General features: G+C 38.2%; 1 protein-coding gene across 3 annotated transcripts in view; it reads left to right on the plus strand.

The window, feature by feature from the left end:
* The window catches only part of PPP1R12B (protein phosphatase 1 regulatory subunit 12B), a 323,111-nt gene that overhangs the window by 277,250 nt on the left and 25,993 nt on the right, over positions 1-19,868 (plus strand). For all 3 annotated transcript variants that reach the window (XM_077157410.1, XM_077157411.1, XM_077157412.1), the window contains one exon: positions 18,299-18,315. In XM_077157410.1, the coding sequence (XP_077013525.1) occupies positions 18,299-18,315 (17 nt within the window). The remainder of the gene's footprint in view (positions 1-18,298; positions 18,316-19,868) is intronic.

A 19,868-nucleotide genomic window follows, 5' to 3' on the forward strand; every position in this document is an offset into this window, starting at 1 on the left:
TATAAAAAAACTGAGTTGGCAGATACAGGAAGAAAAACGGTATTGAGTGGGGAAATGGTTTATACTCCTTTAGGAGCATAAAGGAAACAAGGCTGGAGACATAGCAGGGGCAGGTCATGTGGGGCTTAGTATGTCATTCTAAGGATGTCAGGAGTTATCCTGTGGATGAAGGATTGAAGATCTGAAGTAAAGTTGCTATGATCATACTTGCATATTAGAAAAATATCTCTGGTAGCTCTGTATGCTTGTTTGTTGAGGGAGGATCTGAGGGTGGTCAGATCAGTTAGCCCATGATTACAGTATTCGAAGATGAGAAATGGTAAGGGCCTGAACAGAGACATTCTCAGAGCAATACAGAAGTAAAAGTCAAAGACGGATTCCAGGTCTCTGGTTTATGTGACTTGGTGAAAAAAAAAAAAAGGTATTAAAAAAAACTGAGTTGGCAGATACACGAAGAAAAAGGGTCTTGAGTGGGGAAATGGTTTCGCTTTTGAATATGTTAGGTTAGAGATACTTTGGGATAGTGATATCCAGGAAATAATTGGTCTGAACACAGGAGAAAATTAAGGGCTGAAAATATTGATATTTATGATCAGAGTCTTGGGAACAGTGAGCTTGTCGAAGCAGTTGATGTAGCATGAAGAAAGAGCTGAGAATAGAACCTTGAGGGAGTAATAGCAAGCAGATAGAAGTGTACTTCTGCCTCTCGTGGCTTTTTCCTCTTCAGTTACCATTGGAGTCACGTGTGGAAATTACTACAGGTCTTATCTCTTCTTTCCTTATTTGGAGGTATGGTAGTCAGCTTTTTATTACAGTGATAAACTTCAGTTCTCAGAGGATCCAGAAATTTAGGAAGTCAGTTAAAAGCCTAAAGAGTTTTGGATTCTAGTTTGTTTTTAGTACATAACCAGCTATGTGACCAGGGATTGTTTTTTCAAATTTGAAAAAGTTCCCAGATATTCAGCATGGTTTTTTAACTTCTTTTTTGCAATTGCATAATGTTTAGATGATCTAACAATTATTATCAGAAAGCCAAAGGGAAATTATTAGAGTTGGCTTTCAGCAGCCTTTATATTCTTTTCCAGCCCCTTTTTGGCTTTGTTTGTGACCTGCTAATTATGTAATGGGTTGTGGTTATCCACAACTAGACAGCTAGGTTGTTTCATCACAGCCCTAAAACCCAGCAGCCATCTTTGGTTACTCAATCCAGGAAGCTCTACCAATGAAATGACTGGATAAAACATACTAACATGTGTCTGAACTTTAACCTCTTTATAGTTCATTATTAAAAGAGCATTTTCATATAGGAGTTATCATATCTTTATGTTGATTTCCAAAATCAGTTTCCATCATTTGGTTGTCTGGGAGAGTGCATAACTTTATCTGGATAACAAAATAATGAGCTTATGCTTCTAAAGGTTAGAAAGGGTAAGTAGGAATTAGCCTAAGATAATAAAAAACCAGAAATAATCAAAATCCTTTGCTTGAATACTAAGGAAATTGTTTGAGCTTATTCCTCTTGCAGCCTATAGGCATTGGCAGAGCCAAAAGACCAAAGAGGGATAAGAGAGAAAGAGGGAGTAGAGAAACAGAAAACTGTAGTAATATCAGTAGCTAATAGAGCATTTACTATACACCAAGAACTGTACCAAGTACTTATATAGATTGTCTCATTTGATGTTTTTGATAACCTTATGTCATTACCCCCATTTTACCAATGAGGACAGTGAGAGAGAGAGAGAATGAATTGTCTAGAGTCACGTGACTGATAAGTGCTGGTTGTATCAACCTTGAGTTTGAAACTGGTAGTCACAAAAAATGACACTATAAATGTCTGATTGTCAGAAATCTAGTATAAGTTGGGCTCTTGCTAGAGCCAGTTATTCCAAAGCACTACTAGCAGTTCTGGAAGATAAAGAACTATAGCTTTCTTTGAACCTTCCACTAAATTTAGCCTTTTATACCCCATATGGACCTTTAGTCTTCAGATACTCAAGGTTTTTTTATTTTAGGGGGATAAATCAGCCTCCTAGAACATGACAGGTATTTTATGACGTAGGTTCTCACTCCAGAACCTCAGTCTTTTTTTTTTTTTTAACTTTTTTTATTAATTAAAAAAATTAACAAACAAAACATTAAGATATTCCATTCTACATATACAATCAGTAATTCTTAATATCATCACATAGTTGCATATTCATCATTTCTTAGTACATTTGCATTGATTCAGAAAAAGAAATAAAAAGACAACAGAAAAAGAAATAAAATGATAGTAGAGAAAAAAAAGACTATACATACCATACCCCTTATCAACCTCACTTTCATTTACCACTAGCATTTCAAACTGAATTTAATTTAACATTTGTTCCCCCTATTATTTATTTTTATTCCAGATGTTCTACTCTTCTGTTGATATAGTAGCTAAAAGGAGCATCAGACACAAGGTTTTCACATTCACAGTCTCATTGTGAAAGCTTTATCATTGTTCAGTCACCATCAAGAAACATGGCTACTGGAACACAGCACTACATTTTCAGGCAATTCCCTCCAGCCTCTCCACTACATCTTGAACAACAAGGTGATATCTATTTAATGTGTAAGAATAACCTCCAGGATAACCTCTCGACTCTGGAATCTCTCAGCCATTGACACTTTGTCTCATTTTACTCTTCCCCCTTTTGGTCGAGAAGGTTCTCTCAATCCCTTGATGTTAATTCTCAGCTCATTCTAGGGTTTTTCTCAGTCCCTTGATGCTGAGCCTCAGCTCATTCCAGGATTTCTGTCCCACGTTGCCAGGAAGGTCCACACCCCTGGGAGTCATGTCCCACGTAGACAGGGGGAGGGTGGTGAGACTGCTTGTCAAGTTGGCTGGAGAGAGAGGCCACATCTGAGCAACAAAAGAGGCTCTCTTGGGGGTGACTCTTAGGCCTAAATTTTAAGTAGACTTGACCTATCTTTTGTGGGGTTAAGTTTCATATGAATAAACCCCAAGACTGGAGGCTCAGCCTATAGCTTTGGTTGTCCACACTGCTTGTGAGAATATCAAGAATTCAACTTGGGGAAGTTGAATTTCTCCTCACTCTCACCATTCCCTGAATGGGGCTTGCAAATACTTTTCCAGTCACTGATCAAATCATTCTGGGATTCATCAGGGCATCACTATCACTCTGGACAAACCAACAACATCTCATGTCCTACCTGAGATTCCAAGTACTTATGACATTCAATCAAACTATCTACATGAGTTATATTAGGAAATGCTCTAGTCAAAATATAAATTTTGTAACAAATAAACATTTTTTGCTTTAGTCTCACACATAAGGTGACATTTTAAAGTATTAATTATCATCTATTTTCAGCACCCTGCAATAATGACATTCCTTTGTTCTTCCTCATGCCAAAACATTTTTAAAATTTGTGCATTGTACATTTCACAATTATTATACACTCTAGGCATTCCTAGATTATACCATCTTGATCTTTACCATCTATCTTTCTTTCTGATTTCATTTATGTCCCCAGCCCTCCTCCCTCTATCATTCTCACATGCAGCTTCATTCAGTGTTTTAACGTAATCACATTACAGTTAGGTAGTATTGTGCTGTCCATTTCTGAGTTTTTGTATCCAGTCCTGTTGCACAGTCTGTATCCTTTCAGCTCCAGTTACCCAATATCTTACCCTATTTCTATCTCCTGATGGTCTCTGTTATCAATGAAATATTCCAAGTTTATTCACTAATGTCAGTTCATATCAATGAGACCATATAGTATTTGTCCTTTAGTTTTTGGCTAGTCTCACTCAGCATAATGTTCTCAAGGTCCATCCATGTTGTTACATACTTCATAAGGTTATTCTGTCTTAGAGCTGCATAATATTCCATCGTATGTATATATCACAGTTTGTTTAGCCACTCATCTGTTGATGGACATTTTGGCTGTTTCCATCTCCTTGCAATTGTAAATAATGTGCTATAAACACTGGTGTGCAAATGTCTGTTTGTGTCTTTGCCCTTAAGTCCTCTGAGTAGATACCTAGCAATGATATTGCTGGGTCATATGACAATTCTATATTCATCTTTTTGAGGAACCGCCAAACTGCCTTCCACAGTGGTTGCACCATTTGACATTCCCACCAACAGTGAATAAGTGTGCCTCTTTCTCCACATCCTCTCCAGCATTTGTCATTTTCTATTTGTTGATACTGGCCATTCTGGTGGTTGTGAGGTGATATCTCATTGTGGTTTTGATTTGCATTTCTCTAATGGCCAGGGACATTGAGCATCTCTTCATGTGCCTTTTGGCCATTTGTATTTCCTCTTCTGAGAAGTGTCTGCAGAACCTCAGTCTTAACCACTAAGCTGGGTAGCCAAGAAAGGATCCACTGTACTCTTGAACATTGTTGGGTAGAATCAGTTTTGTGAGTGTATGAGTTGTATGTAAACTATTTTCAGATCTTCTAAAACAGATCCCTTAAATAGCCAGATCCTTTCTTTTATTTTGCTTATGCTATTAATTTGCTTTGTAAATAATTTTTGAACAAGTGGTACAAAGGTATCCTTCAGCTCAGAACCTGTTAAATTATAGCAAGTTTTGGATTAGTAGAGCCTGAATATACTGAGATTTTTCTTATTTGAGGGACCCTTCCACTGCCAAAATATAACAAAACAAAACCTGTAAATGCACTTCCTCTCCCAAAGATCTATGTCATAAAATATCTGTCATGTTGTAGGAGGCTGATTTATCCCCCTAAAATAAAAAAAACCTTGAGTATCTGAAGACTAAAGGTCCATATGGGGTATAAAAGGCTAAATTTAGTGGGAGAATCAAAGAAAGCTATAGTTCTTTATCTTCCAAAACTGCTAGTAGTGCTTTGGAATAACTGGCTCTAGCAAGAGCCCAACTTATACAAGATTTCTGACAATCAGACATTTATAGTGTCATTTTTTGTGACTACCAGTTTCAAACTCAAGGTTGATACATCCAGTAACCTGCTCTTTACATGAAGCCTTACCAAAAATCCCTAGCTAATGCTGGTCCCTGCCTTTTCTGGCTACCCTTTGTATTTACTGTGGCACCAGGTAGTCCATATTTGACCATTCAATTGATCACTTTCTTAAGTGATACTCTCTGCTTTTTTATAGATGTGCTTATCTTGTCTCCCAAAGAGTTTAAGTTCTTTGAGATCAGGTAACCATGTCTCAGATTTCTGTAAACATCTGTTTTATTCCTCTAAGTACCACTCAGAGCTAGGGACACACAGGTACTTAAAACTCTCCAGGAATGAATGCTACTTCCCTGTTTAAGAATCAGTCTTTCTGCTTCTTTCCCATTTGGCCCCCTGGAAAGGAGATTGAGGCCACACACTAGAGAATCCTATTTCTGAAGTGAAGGTCAACTTTAAGTCTTTCCAAGGCAATTCATATTCTTGTATGTTGTAACTTACTAGTGTATCTATGGCTCCAAAGTATGTGAATTAACATTTTTACTCCTGTGGGATAAGAAAGAGACAAAGCTAAGAAAAAGGAGTTCCTTGACTTTATATGAAATCTACTTAGAAATTACAAGTTTAACCTTATGTTATTTAGGTTCCAGGTGTTTGTTTCCTCTTGAAATGTGAAATCTGATGAGCCTTGCTAACCGCTTTGCAAAGGTTTTGATTCATAGCTAGTCCAAACAAAACTGAAATAACTGCTACCCAATTAGGTTTTTGGACTGTGATGTAAACCATATTTTAAAAAAAAACAAAGCATATCTTTCCAGGCTTTGAGCATGGAAAGCTTAATCCTAAAGAGGTATTGTGGTCAGGAATATCTATTACACAGCCTTGACAGAGTAGTGAAGTGAGGCTAGAAAGCTGAATTAGAGAAAAGGAGTGAAACTCAGTCAAGCAATGGGATTTAAGGCCTACATAGGGACTTTTAAAATTTATGACTTACTGTATGAAATGCTTCCTAGCAAAATTGAGGGCAGTGATCATGTATTCACTGACTCTGTTTTTTTAATCATTTGAATGTATTTTGTGGGCTACTAAGGTTTCAGGTGGCCATGCACACCAGTGTGGACCTCAAATCCTGACCTTTGGGGAAAGTAAAAATAGTTGTTAAACATGGGAACTGTGACCTATATGCCAGAGCCTCAGTTTTAGAGCTACTCATTCTCCCATTGATCATTTTCATCATGTATAGTATGCAGCATATGAAAAGCTAGACAGAGAATACGCCTGAGCCTGCATATGTATTTATGAATCATATGAGTTTAGGATTATCTTTAAATATAAAATAGCTTACTTTGGATATTTTTGGGTGACCCTAATATATTTCTGTATTTCCTTCTATAGAAATAATTTTTTTGAGTTCCAAAAACACCCAAAAATTCTTCAAAACTTAGGAACATCCAAAATGACAGAAAATGCACAATGATAAAATCTCTTGCACAGAAAATGAGAGCTATAAATTTCCAATATTTGGTAGCATAACCTGTAGATACAGCAAAAAATTGGTTTTTCTCTATCGTTTAATGAATTTAATGATTTTCCTTTCAAAGTATAGTGAGCGGGGGTGCAAGGGTAGTTCAGTGGCAAAATTCTTGCCTGCCATGTGGGAGACCCAAGTTCGACTCCTGGCCTATGCACTTCCTAAAACAAACAAAAAACCCCAACAAAAACAAACAAACAAAAATTCAGTAAGTGGTGCTGCAACAACAGGATACTCACATGAAAAAAGAATGAAATGTGACCCCACCATACAGCATACAAAAAAAAGTATAGTGAGTGAGATGCACTAGAATATGTGAAGTAACATTACATGATATCATTTCTGTCTGCAATATTAAATTGATAAGATAGGGTGCACAGGTGGTTCAGTGGCAGAATGCTTGCCTTCCATGTGGGAGACCCAGGTTTCATTCCCAGGCCATGCACCCCCCCAAAAAAAGAATGTATAAATTAATAAGGTAGTCCCAATCTGACATATGAGATTTTTCAGAAATATTTATAAAAATAACTCATAGTAGGTACTGTATTTCTTGACTTTCCTATTTAAGTCTTTTTTAATCATGTGTGTACTAAGTGATTGATAAATACACATCAAGTTGTATAATGTGATTTAAAAACTAATTTTTCCTTGGAAGCATACTTTCACACACACACACACACACACACCTGCTGACATGGGATGCGTACTTTCCCCAGGAAAAGATAGTGCTTTTGACTTTATTCTCATTTCTGAATGTGTGTAATCACCCAACTGCCGCTGAGAGACCATTTGCTATGTATATTCCTTACTTTGAGGATGTTGTGGATAAACTAGACTGTGTATTTTTTTAAGGAGGCCCTTGTGGTGATCAGGATTTCTAAAATGGCTTCCTCAAGAATGTCTCAGCCTAATCTCCAGAACCCATAAATGTGATGAGCTATCACTCGCATAATTATGTGGTTTGTTATGTGGTACAGTTGACCTTAAGGTACAGATTTACCAGATGGGCCTGATTCTAATCATACCAACCCTTAAAAGCAAAGAGCTTTCTCAGTTGGTGACAGGGGAAATGCCAGAGAAATTCTAAACATGGAAAGGGCCCAACATGTCGTTGCTGGTATGAAAATGGAGAGGGCCATGTCAAAGGAATGTGGTGCCTTAAGGGGCTATGCCATGGAGGAAGCAGGGACTTGAGAACTGTAGCCATAAGAAACTGTATCCAGCCTACAACCTGAATGGCCTGGAAGAGATTCCTCTGCAAATCTTCCAGATAAGAGCTCAGTCAGGTCAGGAGAGAACCCAGTACAGCCATGCTAGATTTCTTGCCTACAAAACCAAGATAATAAGTTGGTGGTGTTTGAAGCCACTAAGTTTTGTGGTAATTTGTTGCAATAACAATAGAAAACTAATAGAGGCCTCATTGTCACTTGTTCTCCACTATCACGCCTTGGCATAAATCTTGAAAGTTTTATTCTACTTCCACATGTATTTTTAAGTTGTCCAGGATCCCAAGATACATTATCAGAACAATATAAGCTTAGAATAATAAATTTCAAACAAACTAGAGACTGATAAATGCTCCTTCTTTAAAGTTTCCCAAGAACCCCTCTGAGTTATGAAGGACACTCTTACTTGGAAGTAAAAGGCTTGAAAACCTCTGTACCTAGAAAGATTTCTTAAACTCAAAAAAAAAGTTATAAAATTATATTATTTTGCAATTAACTTGGGCCAGTGATTAAGTTTGCAGTAGCTCTCAAAATCTGAAGGGCCCTTGCTGCAGCTTCACTTATATCACCAACTTGTTCATCCTCAGTCATTAATCTGAAAACACTGAAAAGGAAGGCTAGTTCTTGTAAGCCATCTCAGAATAGCTCACATAGTTTCCCTGGCTCAGCTAGTGCAAGAGTACATGATATAAAGTGTTCCTTCTGCTTTGAGTCCCCTTCAGGGAAAATGTAAATAGGAGGGGTTTTTTTGTTTGTTTTTTTCCCAACCCTGTGGGATCAGGCCCTAATTCCAAAAGAACATGAGTTAAACCAGTTTTGGCCTTGGCAGGAGACATGTGAGTTGGTCTCATTCCTTTCCCTTGGGCCCAGCTTTTCAGAGCCATAATTTTATTTTAAACTTGGTCGAAGGAGTTTGGTTTTAATTATGTGCTTTCCTGAACTCCTGATAACTTTCAAGTTAAAAGCTTTTGTGGGGAGTTTCCTAAGCCAGTCTCTGGTGTTTTGAGAGCCCTACACATTTCACAAATCAAAACCAGCCTGGTTCCTGTACCTTTCCAGCATTACAATCTGAATTAATGGTGATTTTTGCTCTGTTCTTTTATTAGAAACAGGGCTCAAGCAATGAGATTATTATGAGAGAATTTCAAGAAATATGAAAGGAAGATGCCTGCCTCTTGGTTTGGGGGCATTTTAAAACTGAGGCCCAGCTAGCTAGTCATTCTTTTGACCTCTGCTCTTTGTGTTCTTATTGAGTTCTAGACAGCTTTTAGTCTCATTTGCTTCAGGATCCCATTCACAATATGTATTGCCCTCAGTTGGACCATAAAAGCTATGAAAATGATTCCTTCTCTGGACAATTTTTATCTAGTTCAGACACACCAGAGAATCTCATTTTAATGGCTATCATTCATTGGTCTTCAGTAGAAGTTAAAGCAACAGTCTGTAGCAAAACCACTAGTTCCTTCCAAGACTTCCTTGTTGGAGCATATGACATAATACATTTTGTATATTAACCTGTAAATTGGATGGAAGTCTCATGCCTTTTCTAAAATATTTGATACCATCTTGTACAGATAAGCTTTTCAGACCCTACTTAAAAAGTAGAGTAAGAGTAACTGTTCTGCTAGTTTTTAAAAAGAGACAGTGCTTAAAAAAGAGAAGACTGGGTGATGGGGCCATTCCCAAAACATAGGGGAAGTGAACCCATATTCCTAGCCTGTGAAGATTTGACTGGAGCCCCTTAACATGGTGTTCTAGATCTTCTCCTTATTTCCTGCTCTCCAGACTAACCTCTTAGAATTCTCTTCTCTGGGAAAAGCTTTGAAGTTCATTTTCTCACCTGTGTTTTGTTTGCCTCTTATGGTGTCACTTCCAAGCTCACTGTGTCCCTGAGACCGCTTAAAACTCCCACTCTATCTTATCTCCAGCCCTACAGATTTACTCAGTATTCTTCTTATAGGACTGGTGTCTAGCTTTATAAAATGAGAAGCAGTGTCAGCATTACCATGAAATGTGCTTAGTTTGAGTGACACCAGGATGGAGAGGAAATATTGATGTTAAATCTTCAACAATTCAACTGCTTTGCTCCTTTATCCAAGAAACCCAAGCTTTTCTCTCCCTCAATCTAGCCAGTATTTTTTCATCAAACCCCAGATTATCTAGGATATCAAGAAACCAAACAAGAGAATAGTTCCAGAGGTGTTTATCAGTGAAAATCGATTGGGGATCTGATCGAAAAACCTAAGCCATTTTATCAAAAGCTGGGGAATTGTAAATCCTGTATACTTTTTAAGCTATCTTGCCTTCTAGCCTTTAAGAACATTATAAAACTTAGAGGAAGCTGTCTAATATAGTTACACTATGTCCTTTCGAAATCCCAGGTTTTCTCCTTCTTTGAAATAATATTGGATACATTATGGTAACTTTTTTACCTCTCCTACATCCAAATATTCCTAATACTTGAGGTTTTATGTGAGAGGGCTCTCCCCTAATTGGTAGGGCTGCCCTTTCTAGGACATGGCTAAGGCTAGCCCTCAAAGAATCCAAGTCCAAGTACCCCAGAATAAATTAAGTAAAAGTTGAGAGGAGTGTAAGAAGTGAGAAAGATCAAGGATTAATTTGTAAGTCCTGTTTTCTCTGCTATCTAGATATCAGGGAATTGTGCCTTTTCTTGTCTATTGGATCACTCTATCACCTACACATTTGTATAAAATGTTCACCCCAAAAAGCTGATAACAGAGAATCTTAACATGCCTACAAAAGATGATAAACAACAGATAATGATATCTGCTTTTAGTTGCTCCTGGCAGGCAAAAGTTAGAGAGTGTCATTCATCAGCTTCTTAGAGGATGGAAACATCTCCTGCAGAAAGCCTGAAGAGGCAAGAACTGATGTGACAATCACAGCTTTGAGCACCATTAACATCGTCTTCCTCCACATGCTCTCATCTGCGGAAAAATTAATTTAGGTCACTTGAACACTGCAGTCTGTCTTCCTATTCAGGAAGCTCGTGGCCTTTTTCTGATCACTGCTTGGAAGTGATCATTCATGTGTGCATTTTATAGTAATCTCCTCAGTGGAGGGAGGCCATACTGTACAATCAAATACCAGTGGGAGAACTTTCTTGGTTGTGGTAACATGGCATAAGTAGCTTCATTTTACTTCCAGAATATTCTAAATGGAAAAGGTTAATTACATGTCATTCTTATAGATGTAAATCAGTGGAAATGATTAGCATGTTTTGATATAGATACTGGCTAAGATTGATATCTGGTAAAATCCTAATTTCCCTGTCATGGTGAAAGGAAAAGCTTGCTTTTTAACTATAAAGGCAACTGCCAGAGTTTGCCTAGCAGAATTTAAACTTGAAAATGTAGCTAAAATCTTACCCAACAAATTAGATTATTTACAAAGAGGAAACTGAAAAAAAGTATTTTCAAATGAGGTCACTGCATTTCAGGAAAAACAAAGTCAACAAATGCATGATTATTTTATTGTCAGAAAGTTAATCATGCCTCAGTCCATGTACATCAAGTAGAAATGGGATTATATTTCAGTAGGAGCAAAAAAAAAAGAAGGCACAAGGCAGACCAGTTTGATTATAAAAGGGTCATTTTTCCATATCTAAGAGGGCATGGAGCGTCCATCTTTAGAGGGAATGTCAGGAATGGCTTCCCATATGAATGGTTTAGTTTAAAGGCTATTCTGCCTAGAAACAGTGAGAAAAACTAGTCTCCTAAATTACTGTTTCCTTTGGTTGTTTTTGAACTTACTTCTCTGGATCAAAGGTCCTAAATTAACGTGATTCCCTATCAACAGCCAGTAAAGTATCCTTATAACTAAAAAATGAAAGAGGGAGGAAAGGGGAATGGAGCCAGGGACAGAACTCACATTTTAAAAGTGTACTTTCTCATAATTATCACATTTTATTCTTACCATAATAATTAGATGGCAATTTGCCCAAGGTCGCATGGCTGGAAGATGTCAGAGCAGAAATTAGAACTCAGTTACAGCCAAGGCCTTCACACTTTCTACCAGGAATATTAATGATTCGTGTTGAGTATTTTTCTAGCACTATCATGTTTTAACACTGAAGGCACTAAGGCTATAACTGGAAATAAGACAGTGGTTGGCTCTCAGATAAAGAAATGTTAGGGAATCCTCCAATAACATGTTTTAAAAATATGTATGTATGTTATATGGATGTATGTGAATGTATTTCTCTAACACCATGTTTTAGTTTGCTAAAGCTGCCAGAATGCAATACACCAGAAATGGATTGGCTTTTATAAGGGGGATTTATTCCGTTACAAATTTACAATTCTTCAGAGGGAAGGCAGCTAACTTTCTTCTGGGGTCCTCTGTCACATGAGAAGGCATGCGACAACATCTGTTGGCCTTTCCCAGCTTCTGGGGTCTGCCCTGGCTTCTGGTTTCAAATGGTTTTCCCCAAGACCTTTCCTCTCTGCATCTCCAAATGTCTGGTTCTGTCGGTTTTGAGCCCTGAGCTGAGCTGTGCTGAGCTGTTCTCTCTCTTCTGACTTCTTTTAAGCCTCCAGTTAATTAAATTAAGTGTCACTTATTGCAGGATGCAATCAGCCATAGATGAAATTCACATGCTAATCATTTAAATCACAGAACAGAACAACTGGGTACCATCACCTGGTCAAGTTGATATGAGACTGTCACAGTGTCTACCCCGTGTCAACTTAGCAACTATCCATAAGCACCACCTTAAACCATACTTACTCTCTAAATAGAAAAACAATAACAGACATTTTTTCACCTAACAATGTTCATTTGTCCTACATATAACACACTAAATCTTTCCAAATACAAAATACATTCATTTCATCACAATGTCACAGAAGACTTAAATGATTTCAGTAACAATACAAATACAATTCCAACTCAAAAATAGTACAAAATCTCATCAAAATCAGTTAAAGGCATGGTTTCTCTTAAGGCATTTTTCTCCTCTGGCTGTGGACCTGTGAATTTAGATTAAGTAATCTGCTTCCAGTGTACAAAGAAGGAACGGTCATAGGATAAATGATCCCATTGCCATAGGGAGAAATTGGAAAGAAAACAGGGGCCTAAACAATTATAACATACAGGGCAAACTCCATTAGATTTTGAAGTCTGAGAATCATTCATCCTCAGGGCTTTAGAAATCAGCATTCCCACCCTTTCCAAGAGCCTATGCAGTGGCCCTGCTCTCTATAAACACTGGGATAAGGCTTGCAACATTGGGGCACATTGAGGAGACCACCTTTTTCTCAGTCCCACCCTCCTCAAGCATCTAAGTGACACCTGGATTCTCTGTCATCTCCAGAGCACATGCTCAACCCCTTCAAAACAGTGGTGTGGCAGACAGGCTCCCCCTAATCCCTGGGGAATGTGCTCCACCCTCTGCCTCTGGGTCAAACTCATACCCCCTCCGCATTCACAGGTAGATCTACTCTCCTGGCCTGAGGTTTCTTGGTTTCAGACCTTAGTTTCCATGGTTCTGCCTCTGAAGTTATTTTTCCTTCATTCTGCCCCTTTTAGTCCATACTGGCAGTGGTTTGGTTTATACAAGTCTCACAAAAAAATGTATTGATTTGACATGCAGCATGGAGGGATTATAATCATCAGACAACAGGACTTTCCACAAATCTTTTCTGGATAAGTCTATTTCCAGTCCTGGCTTGTTCTGTAATGACTGACTGGTTCCATGTTTGGTTAAATCCTCATGTGGGGCACTATTCTCTAGGGTTTCACTTTCTGGAAGCCCAAAATTTTCCAGACCATCAATTTCTGATTTCTTTGTACCCAAGAGTTCAGTTCTCAGCTTGTCCCTTTCTTGTCACATTTTACTATAATCTGCAATGAGAAACCAGGGTGCATTTTCCAAATTTAGTTTGGAAATTTCCTCATCTAAATATCCCAGATTGTCACATTGAAATTCTCCCTTCCGTTCAGCACCAGGACTCAATTTTGCCGAACTCTTCCACTTTAAAACAAGGGTTGCCTTCCTTCCAATTTACAATGACACATTCCTCATTTCTGTCTAAGGCTTCAATGGAAGTATCTTTAGAGTCCGTGTTTCTACCGAGAGTCTCTTCAAAGCAATCTAGACTTTCTCTTTCAAGCTCCTCACAATTCTTCCAGAATCCTCCCCTTATTCATTTAAACAGCCATTCCAGCGTGTTTGGTATTTGCAAACACAGCAACATCCCACCGCTGTTTTAGTTTGCTAAAGCTGCCAGAATGCAGTACACCAGATATGTGTTGGCTTTTATAAAGGAGATTTATTTAGTTACAAATGTACAGTCCTTTGGAGGGAGGGCAGCTAACTTTCATTTGGGTTCCTGTGTCACATGGAAAGGCACACAGCGACATGTGCTGGCCTTCTCTCCTGGCTTCTCATTTCAAACCGTTCTCCCCAGGGCATTTCCCTTACTACATCTCCAGACAGCTGGGTCTACGTTGGCTCTGAGCTTAGCTATGCTGAGCTGCTTCTCTCTCTTCTGACGTCTCTTTTTAAGCCTCTGGCTAATTAAATTAAACAGTACTCATTGCGGAAGGCACTCCCCTTAGCTGACTACAGATATAATCAGCCATAGATGAAATTCACGTGTTGATGATTTAAATCACAGCAGCAGAATAACTGGACACCATCATCTGGCCAAGTTGACACCTGACCCTAACTATCACACAAAATCCTCTCAAAACTCCCTTTTCAGAAGCCTTCTAAGTTGGGGCTCACCAGTTTTCACCATAGCATTTATTTGCATGTTTCTCTTACATTGTTTCAGATCAGCTTGTTAATTATGGCTCTTTGTACGGCTTAATCTGTTTATTCTTCTTCAGTGCCTGCCCTAGAGGGCTCTGCACACAGTGGGCTCTTAAATGCAGTAGACCCTTGACACTTGTTGATATGGAGTTTAGTCTCAATTATTCATAAGTCTTTGACATGTCCCAATTTGCAGTTTCCTGGGGTTATGAATTTTAATTCACTCAAGAACTGTGAGGCTGGATCTCACCACAAAGCTAGTGTGTGAGCCTAGCCAACAGCCCAACATCTGTTTCACTTTAATACACTTGAAGCATTTATATAAATATTTATCTATACATATATATATATGAGTAATTTAATGAGAAGTGATTAAAATTTAGTGTCTTTTTTGAAAATTCAACTAACAAAAAACTTTTAATATTGATGAAGTGGTCATTGGTATGGAATATGCGTATGACTCACTAGATAGAGTTCAGTTATAAATATATAAATTGTGGGACAGGCTGAAGATCCAACATTGTCCTGCATTTCAGATTTGCAATTTTATAATTTTCAAAGAATTCCAAGTATGCCAGGGTATGAGAATATTCAAGATATACCATATGCTTTTTTTATTGACTCCCCCATCTCAATGGGAATGTCTTCACATTAAGCCTTTGTTTAGTGTAGTGGTGCCTATCCAGGGCTGTACAACAGAATCACTGGTGGACTTTTAAAAAATACAAATGGAAAGCCCATTTTTTAGACCTACTGAAAGTGAATCTCCAGAATTTAGATTTGGATGTGTATATTTTTAAAAAGCACATATGATAATTCTGGGGAATGTAACCGCTTGTGTAAGTTTGCAAGATGCCTGAATGTAATATACCAGAACTGAAATGGCTTTTAAAAGAGGGAATTTAATAAGTTACAAGTTTACATTTCTAAGCCTATAAAAATGTCCAAACTCAGGCATCCAGGGAAATGGATTAATTCAAAGAAGGCCAATGGGTCAGAACAGGGTAGTCAGGTGGCTGGCCTCTGCTGTTCCCCTGCTCCTGGGCTCCGTTGTGTTTAGCCTCTCTTCCTATGGAGGTTCCTCACTTTACTTGTCCAGGGCTAGCTTTCATCTCTTGGCTTCCCTTGACTGTCTCCAGGTTCTGGCTTGCTTCACATCTCATGGCAACATCTGCTGGGCTCCTCCAAGTATCTCCTCTTGTCTCTGTTCTTGCCATCTGTGTCAGCTCTCTCTGTATCAGCTCTTATTGTGTAGCAGGCAGGCCTCCCCCTCTTTCTGGTTCAGCTATGCTCTCTGTGGAAAATCCCCAAACTCCCTCTCCTTGCAGGCAAGTGAGATAAGACGCATTCCTGGGATAGGAACCCCCTCCTCTAGCCTTCAGAAACTGGTGAAGCTGCACATAGGCAAGATAAGACATTCCTGGGGTAGGGGCCCCTCCCTTAACGGTTCAGCTTTGGGCCATTCTCAACTTAAATCAGCCAATTGTTTACCTTGTCTTTAATATGTCATACAGTCTATAAAAGCTAAGGTTGCCTTTTGTTCGGGGCTCAGACTTTCAGAGGCTACTCGGCTGAGCCCTATGGCCATAGAAAATAAGACCTGCTTCCCGAAACTACAGATCCTTAGTCTCAGCCTGTTCTAACTTCACAGAATGTTCCTGGAGACCTGCAGCCTCGTTCCTGGTTTTCGTGCTACAGTTGTTTCCCAGGTTTCTCCAAAATGTTTCTTCTTTTAAAGGAGTCCAGTAAACTAATCAAGACTCACTCTGAATGGGCAGAGTTACAGCTCCTTCTAATCAAAAGGCACACCCACAATTGGGTGCGCTATATCTCCATGAAGATAATCTAATCAAAAGATCCCAGCCTAGAGTATTGAATCAGGATTAAAAGAAACAGCTGCTCCCACAGGATTGGATCAGGATTAAAACATGGCTTTTCTGGGGTACATAATATTTTCAAACCAGCACATTCCTGATTGAAAGCAAGAAGAATTCTATGGTTGAAAGCCATCCTGTGGTCCCTCTTTAGTCCAATACGTTCAATCACACCACACTTCCCTTGGACAGCTTTAAGGTATGCTGTATTGGGCTGTCACACTGTGTTAGCTGACTTACTAATGGCTTCCATGGCCCAGTTAATGCTTCAGTAACTCACTGTTGTTCCATGCTTCTGCAGTAGTTCAAGGATTCATTATTAATTTCATAGATTATTTTGTCTTTGTTTCTCTTCTTTCTTCTCTCTGTCCTTGAGGATTTTGTTGTTCTTTTAATGTTCCCAAAAGGAAATGAATAAAAGACATTTAAATCAATTAAATTTTTATTTGCTTTATTCTTTAAAAAAGTGAAGGGGTAGGAGGGTGTGCCCATTTGAAGTTGTTATGTACGCGGAAAAGCCATATTCTTTTTCCTGATCTAATCTTGTGGGGACAGTCATATTTCTTTTAATCCTAGTTCACTGTGTTTAGGGTGGAAACCTTTTGTTAGATTGTTTCCATGGAAACTGACCAACTCATTTGTGGGTGTGACCTTTTGATTACATTACTCCCATCAAGATGTGGTGCGCCCAATTGTGGCTGTGGCTTTTTGATTAGATGGAGCTGTGACCCCACCCATTTCAGGTCGGTCTTGATTAGTTTACTAGGGTCTTTTAAAAGAGGAAACATTTTGGAGACACCTGGAGAACAATTGCTTTAGAGCTGATAGAAATGCAGACATTTGGAATGCTTGGAGTGCTAACAGACAGAAGAGGTGCCTAATCAGGGACGTTTGGAGATGCAGAGCCCAGCAGACATCACCATGTGCCTTCCCATGATGTGCTAAGCAAGCCAGGGCCCAGAGTTGTGTCCTAGAGGGGTTAAGTAAAGGCCCACGGGTGCTTAGAGAGGAAACCACTGGCATCAGAAACTGGAAGCAATGGAACCTGGAACAAGGACCAGCAGACACCAGCCATATGCCTTCCCATGTGACAGAATTGGCCTTTCTTGAGTCAAGGTATCTTTCTATAGATGCCTTAGTTTGGACATTTTTTTTGAACTTTAAACTTCTAACTTAATAAATTCCCTTTTTAAAAGCTGTTCCATTTCTGGTATGTTGCATTCCAGCAGCATTAACAGACTAAAACAGAGAGCAGACATAATCTATGGTAAAAAAAAATAATAATGTGTTTTTTGTTGTTTCAATTGTTTGAAATGACCATAAGTAACGAAGTTTACCATCTGCATCTATAAAACTTTTGAGGCTTCAGAACACTGTCTTGTTCTTTTCCTTTTTTCCCAACTGCTAGGGACTATGGTGAGAATTTCTCCTCTCCCCCTACCTTTTCCTTCACTCCTATACTTTTATTAGCGATCTGGGAGAAAACCAGAAGCTGTCCAGAGTTTTACTATTGTAAATTGCAGTATTCACTCTGGGTTTAAGGGTTGTCAATTGAAGAAAATTAATAAGAATGAATATTGAGGTCCAGAGAGGTTAAATGTTACAGAGAAAATCAGTAATAGTCACTTCTAGAACAAAATTGACTTATTATTTTGGAGGAATGGGGGCATTTTTAAATCATTTTACATTTTGCTGACTTTCATTTTAAAAAGATGCTGTCCCTAATGCCGCAAATCTAGTGGATCATGGATTACAAAAAGGTTTGAGCTAGAGCTAACCTGACTTTCTTTGTGCAGTCAGTTGAATTGCTTTTCTTAAATTGTACCCCAGTCTCAGGCTGTGAAGTTGAAACATCTGATTTGAAAAATACGTTTATGAATGGAAATAATAAAAATCACTCCCTTGCTAATGCTGTTTTGTTTTTGTTTTGTCTTCTCCTTTCTCTAGCATGAAAGACTTTCTAGGTAAGAACTTTACCTGTTTTATATGCATGCTTAATACAAGAGTGAATGCATGTGTAATTAAATTTAGCTTTATACAGTTTCGTAATATTTCTCCCATTCTTTCCTTGCTTTTCATTTCTGCAGCCCCTACAATAATTCAGACTCATTATTTTCTACCTAAAGTAATACAATAGCTTTTTAACTCACCTTCCTACCTTCAGATTCTCCCTTTTCCAGTTCATCTTGTATACTTCCACCAATTAATTTTCCTAAAGTACCAGTATACCAGGCACTGTGCCAGGTGCTAAGGAAACAATATGAATAAGACACTAGCCTTACCGTTAAGTACCTTACAAGCCACTGGAGAGATAGATAATTTCATTAGAATGTAGTGCCAAGATAGAAATATGGACAGGTATGAGCAGAGAAGAGAGTTAGTTAACTAACTTGTTGGTTCAGAGAAGGCTTCATTGTAGAGTAGATACCTGAATTGAGATTGGAGTTGACCCTTCAGTTTTTTGCCTATTATCTAAAGTTATAAAATTGACTTTCCTAAAGAATCAAATAAAAAATATTCAATATTGAAACCAAAAGTTGAAATCTCTCTTTTTCAGTGTTCTCTGATGGAGAAACTAAGAGAAGATTGGGGGAAGGTGTAGTTATGACAAAGAATAGGGAAAATGAGTCTCCTTATAACTTGATAATTAAACTGGTTCTGCCTTATTAACATATTCTAAAATTTATAAGTTTACATGTATTATTTCTCTGCTTATCATTCCACCAGGCATTAGATGGTGATAAATAGGTATTAAGTACCTAATTTTGCAAAATCAATAGTGTGGCATTTTGCTATAGTTAATCTTTTGTGAACTCTGTTACATTATAATGACCATTTGTGAAAGGAGAATTTCCCTACACTTCAAAATGTACTATGAACCGTAATTAAAACATTGAGGTACTAATTCAGAATAAAAAGAGATCAATGGGATGCAATCCAGAGCCTCAAAACAGCCATGTGTATAAACTGACTTTTCAACTCAGCAAGGAAAGGACTATTCAATAAGTGGTCATTGTGACGATCAACTCTCTAGTTAGGAAAATAGATCCTTTCTACAAGCCATAGGAAAGAAAACAACAGATTCCAGATGGACTACAGGTTTTTAAAGGAAACGGTTTTACCACAAAAGTAATAGAAGAGGATATTTTATAACCTTCAATAGGAAAGACCTTCCCAAGCATGATACCACAAAGGTTGAGTTAATTATGTAAAACTTTAAACCTCTGCTAGTAAAAGACACCATAAACAGAGACAAAAAATAAAGTGGGGAAAAATATTTGTAACCTATCTCAGACTCAGATAATTTTAAAATCCGTACTGTTTGTTAGTGCCCCCCGCCTACCCCCTACACCCATGTAACGAGGAAAGGACAGTTACCCTCTGAACGAAGGCCTTGTGAATAGGCAAGTCAGAAACAAAGCAAGGTGAATACCCATAGACATTGAACCTCACTGAGCATTAAATATTAAAATTAACAATGAGATGTTATATTTCTACTGTGGAATTGGAAAGGATT

Source organism: Tamandua tetradactyla, chromosome 4 (genome assembly GCF_023851605.1).
Source record: "Tamandua tetradactyla isolate mTamTet1 chromosome 4, mTamTet1.pri, whole genome shotgun sequence".
NCBI classification, from domain to species: Eukaryota; Metazoa; Chordata; class Mammalia; order Pilosa; family Myrmecophagidae; genus Tamandua; species Tamandua tetradactyla.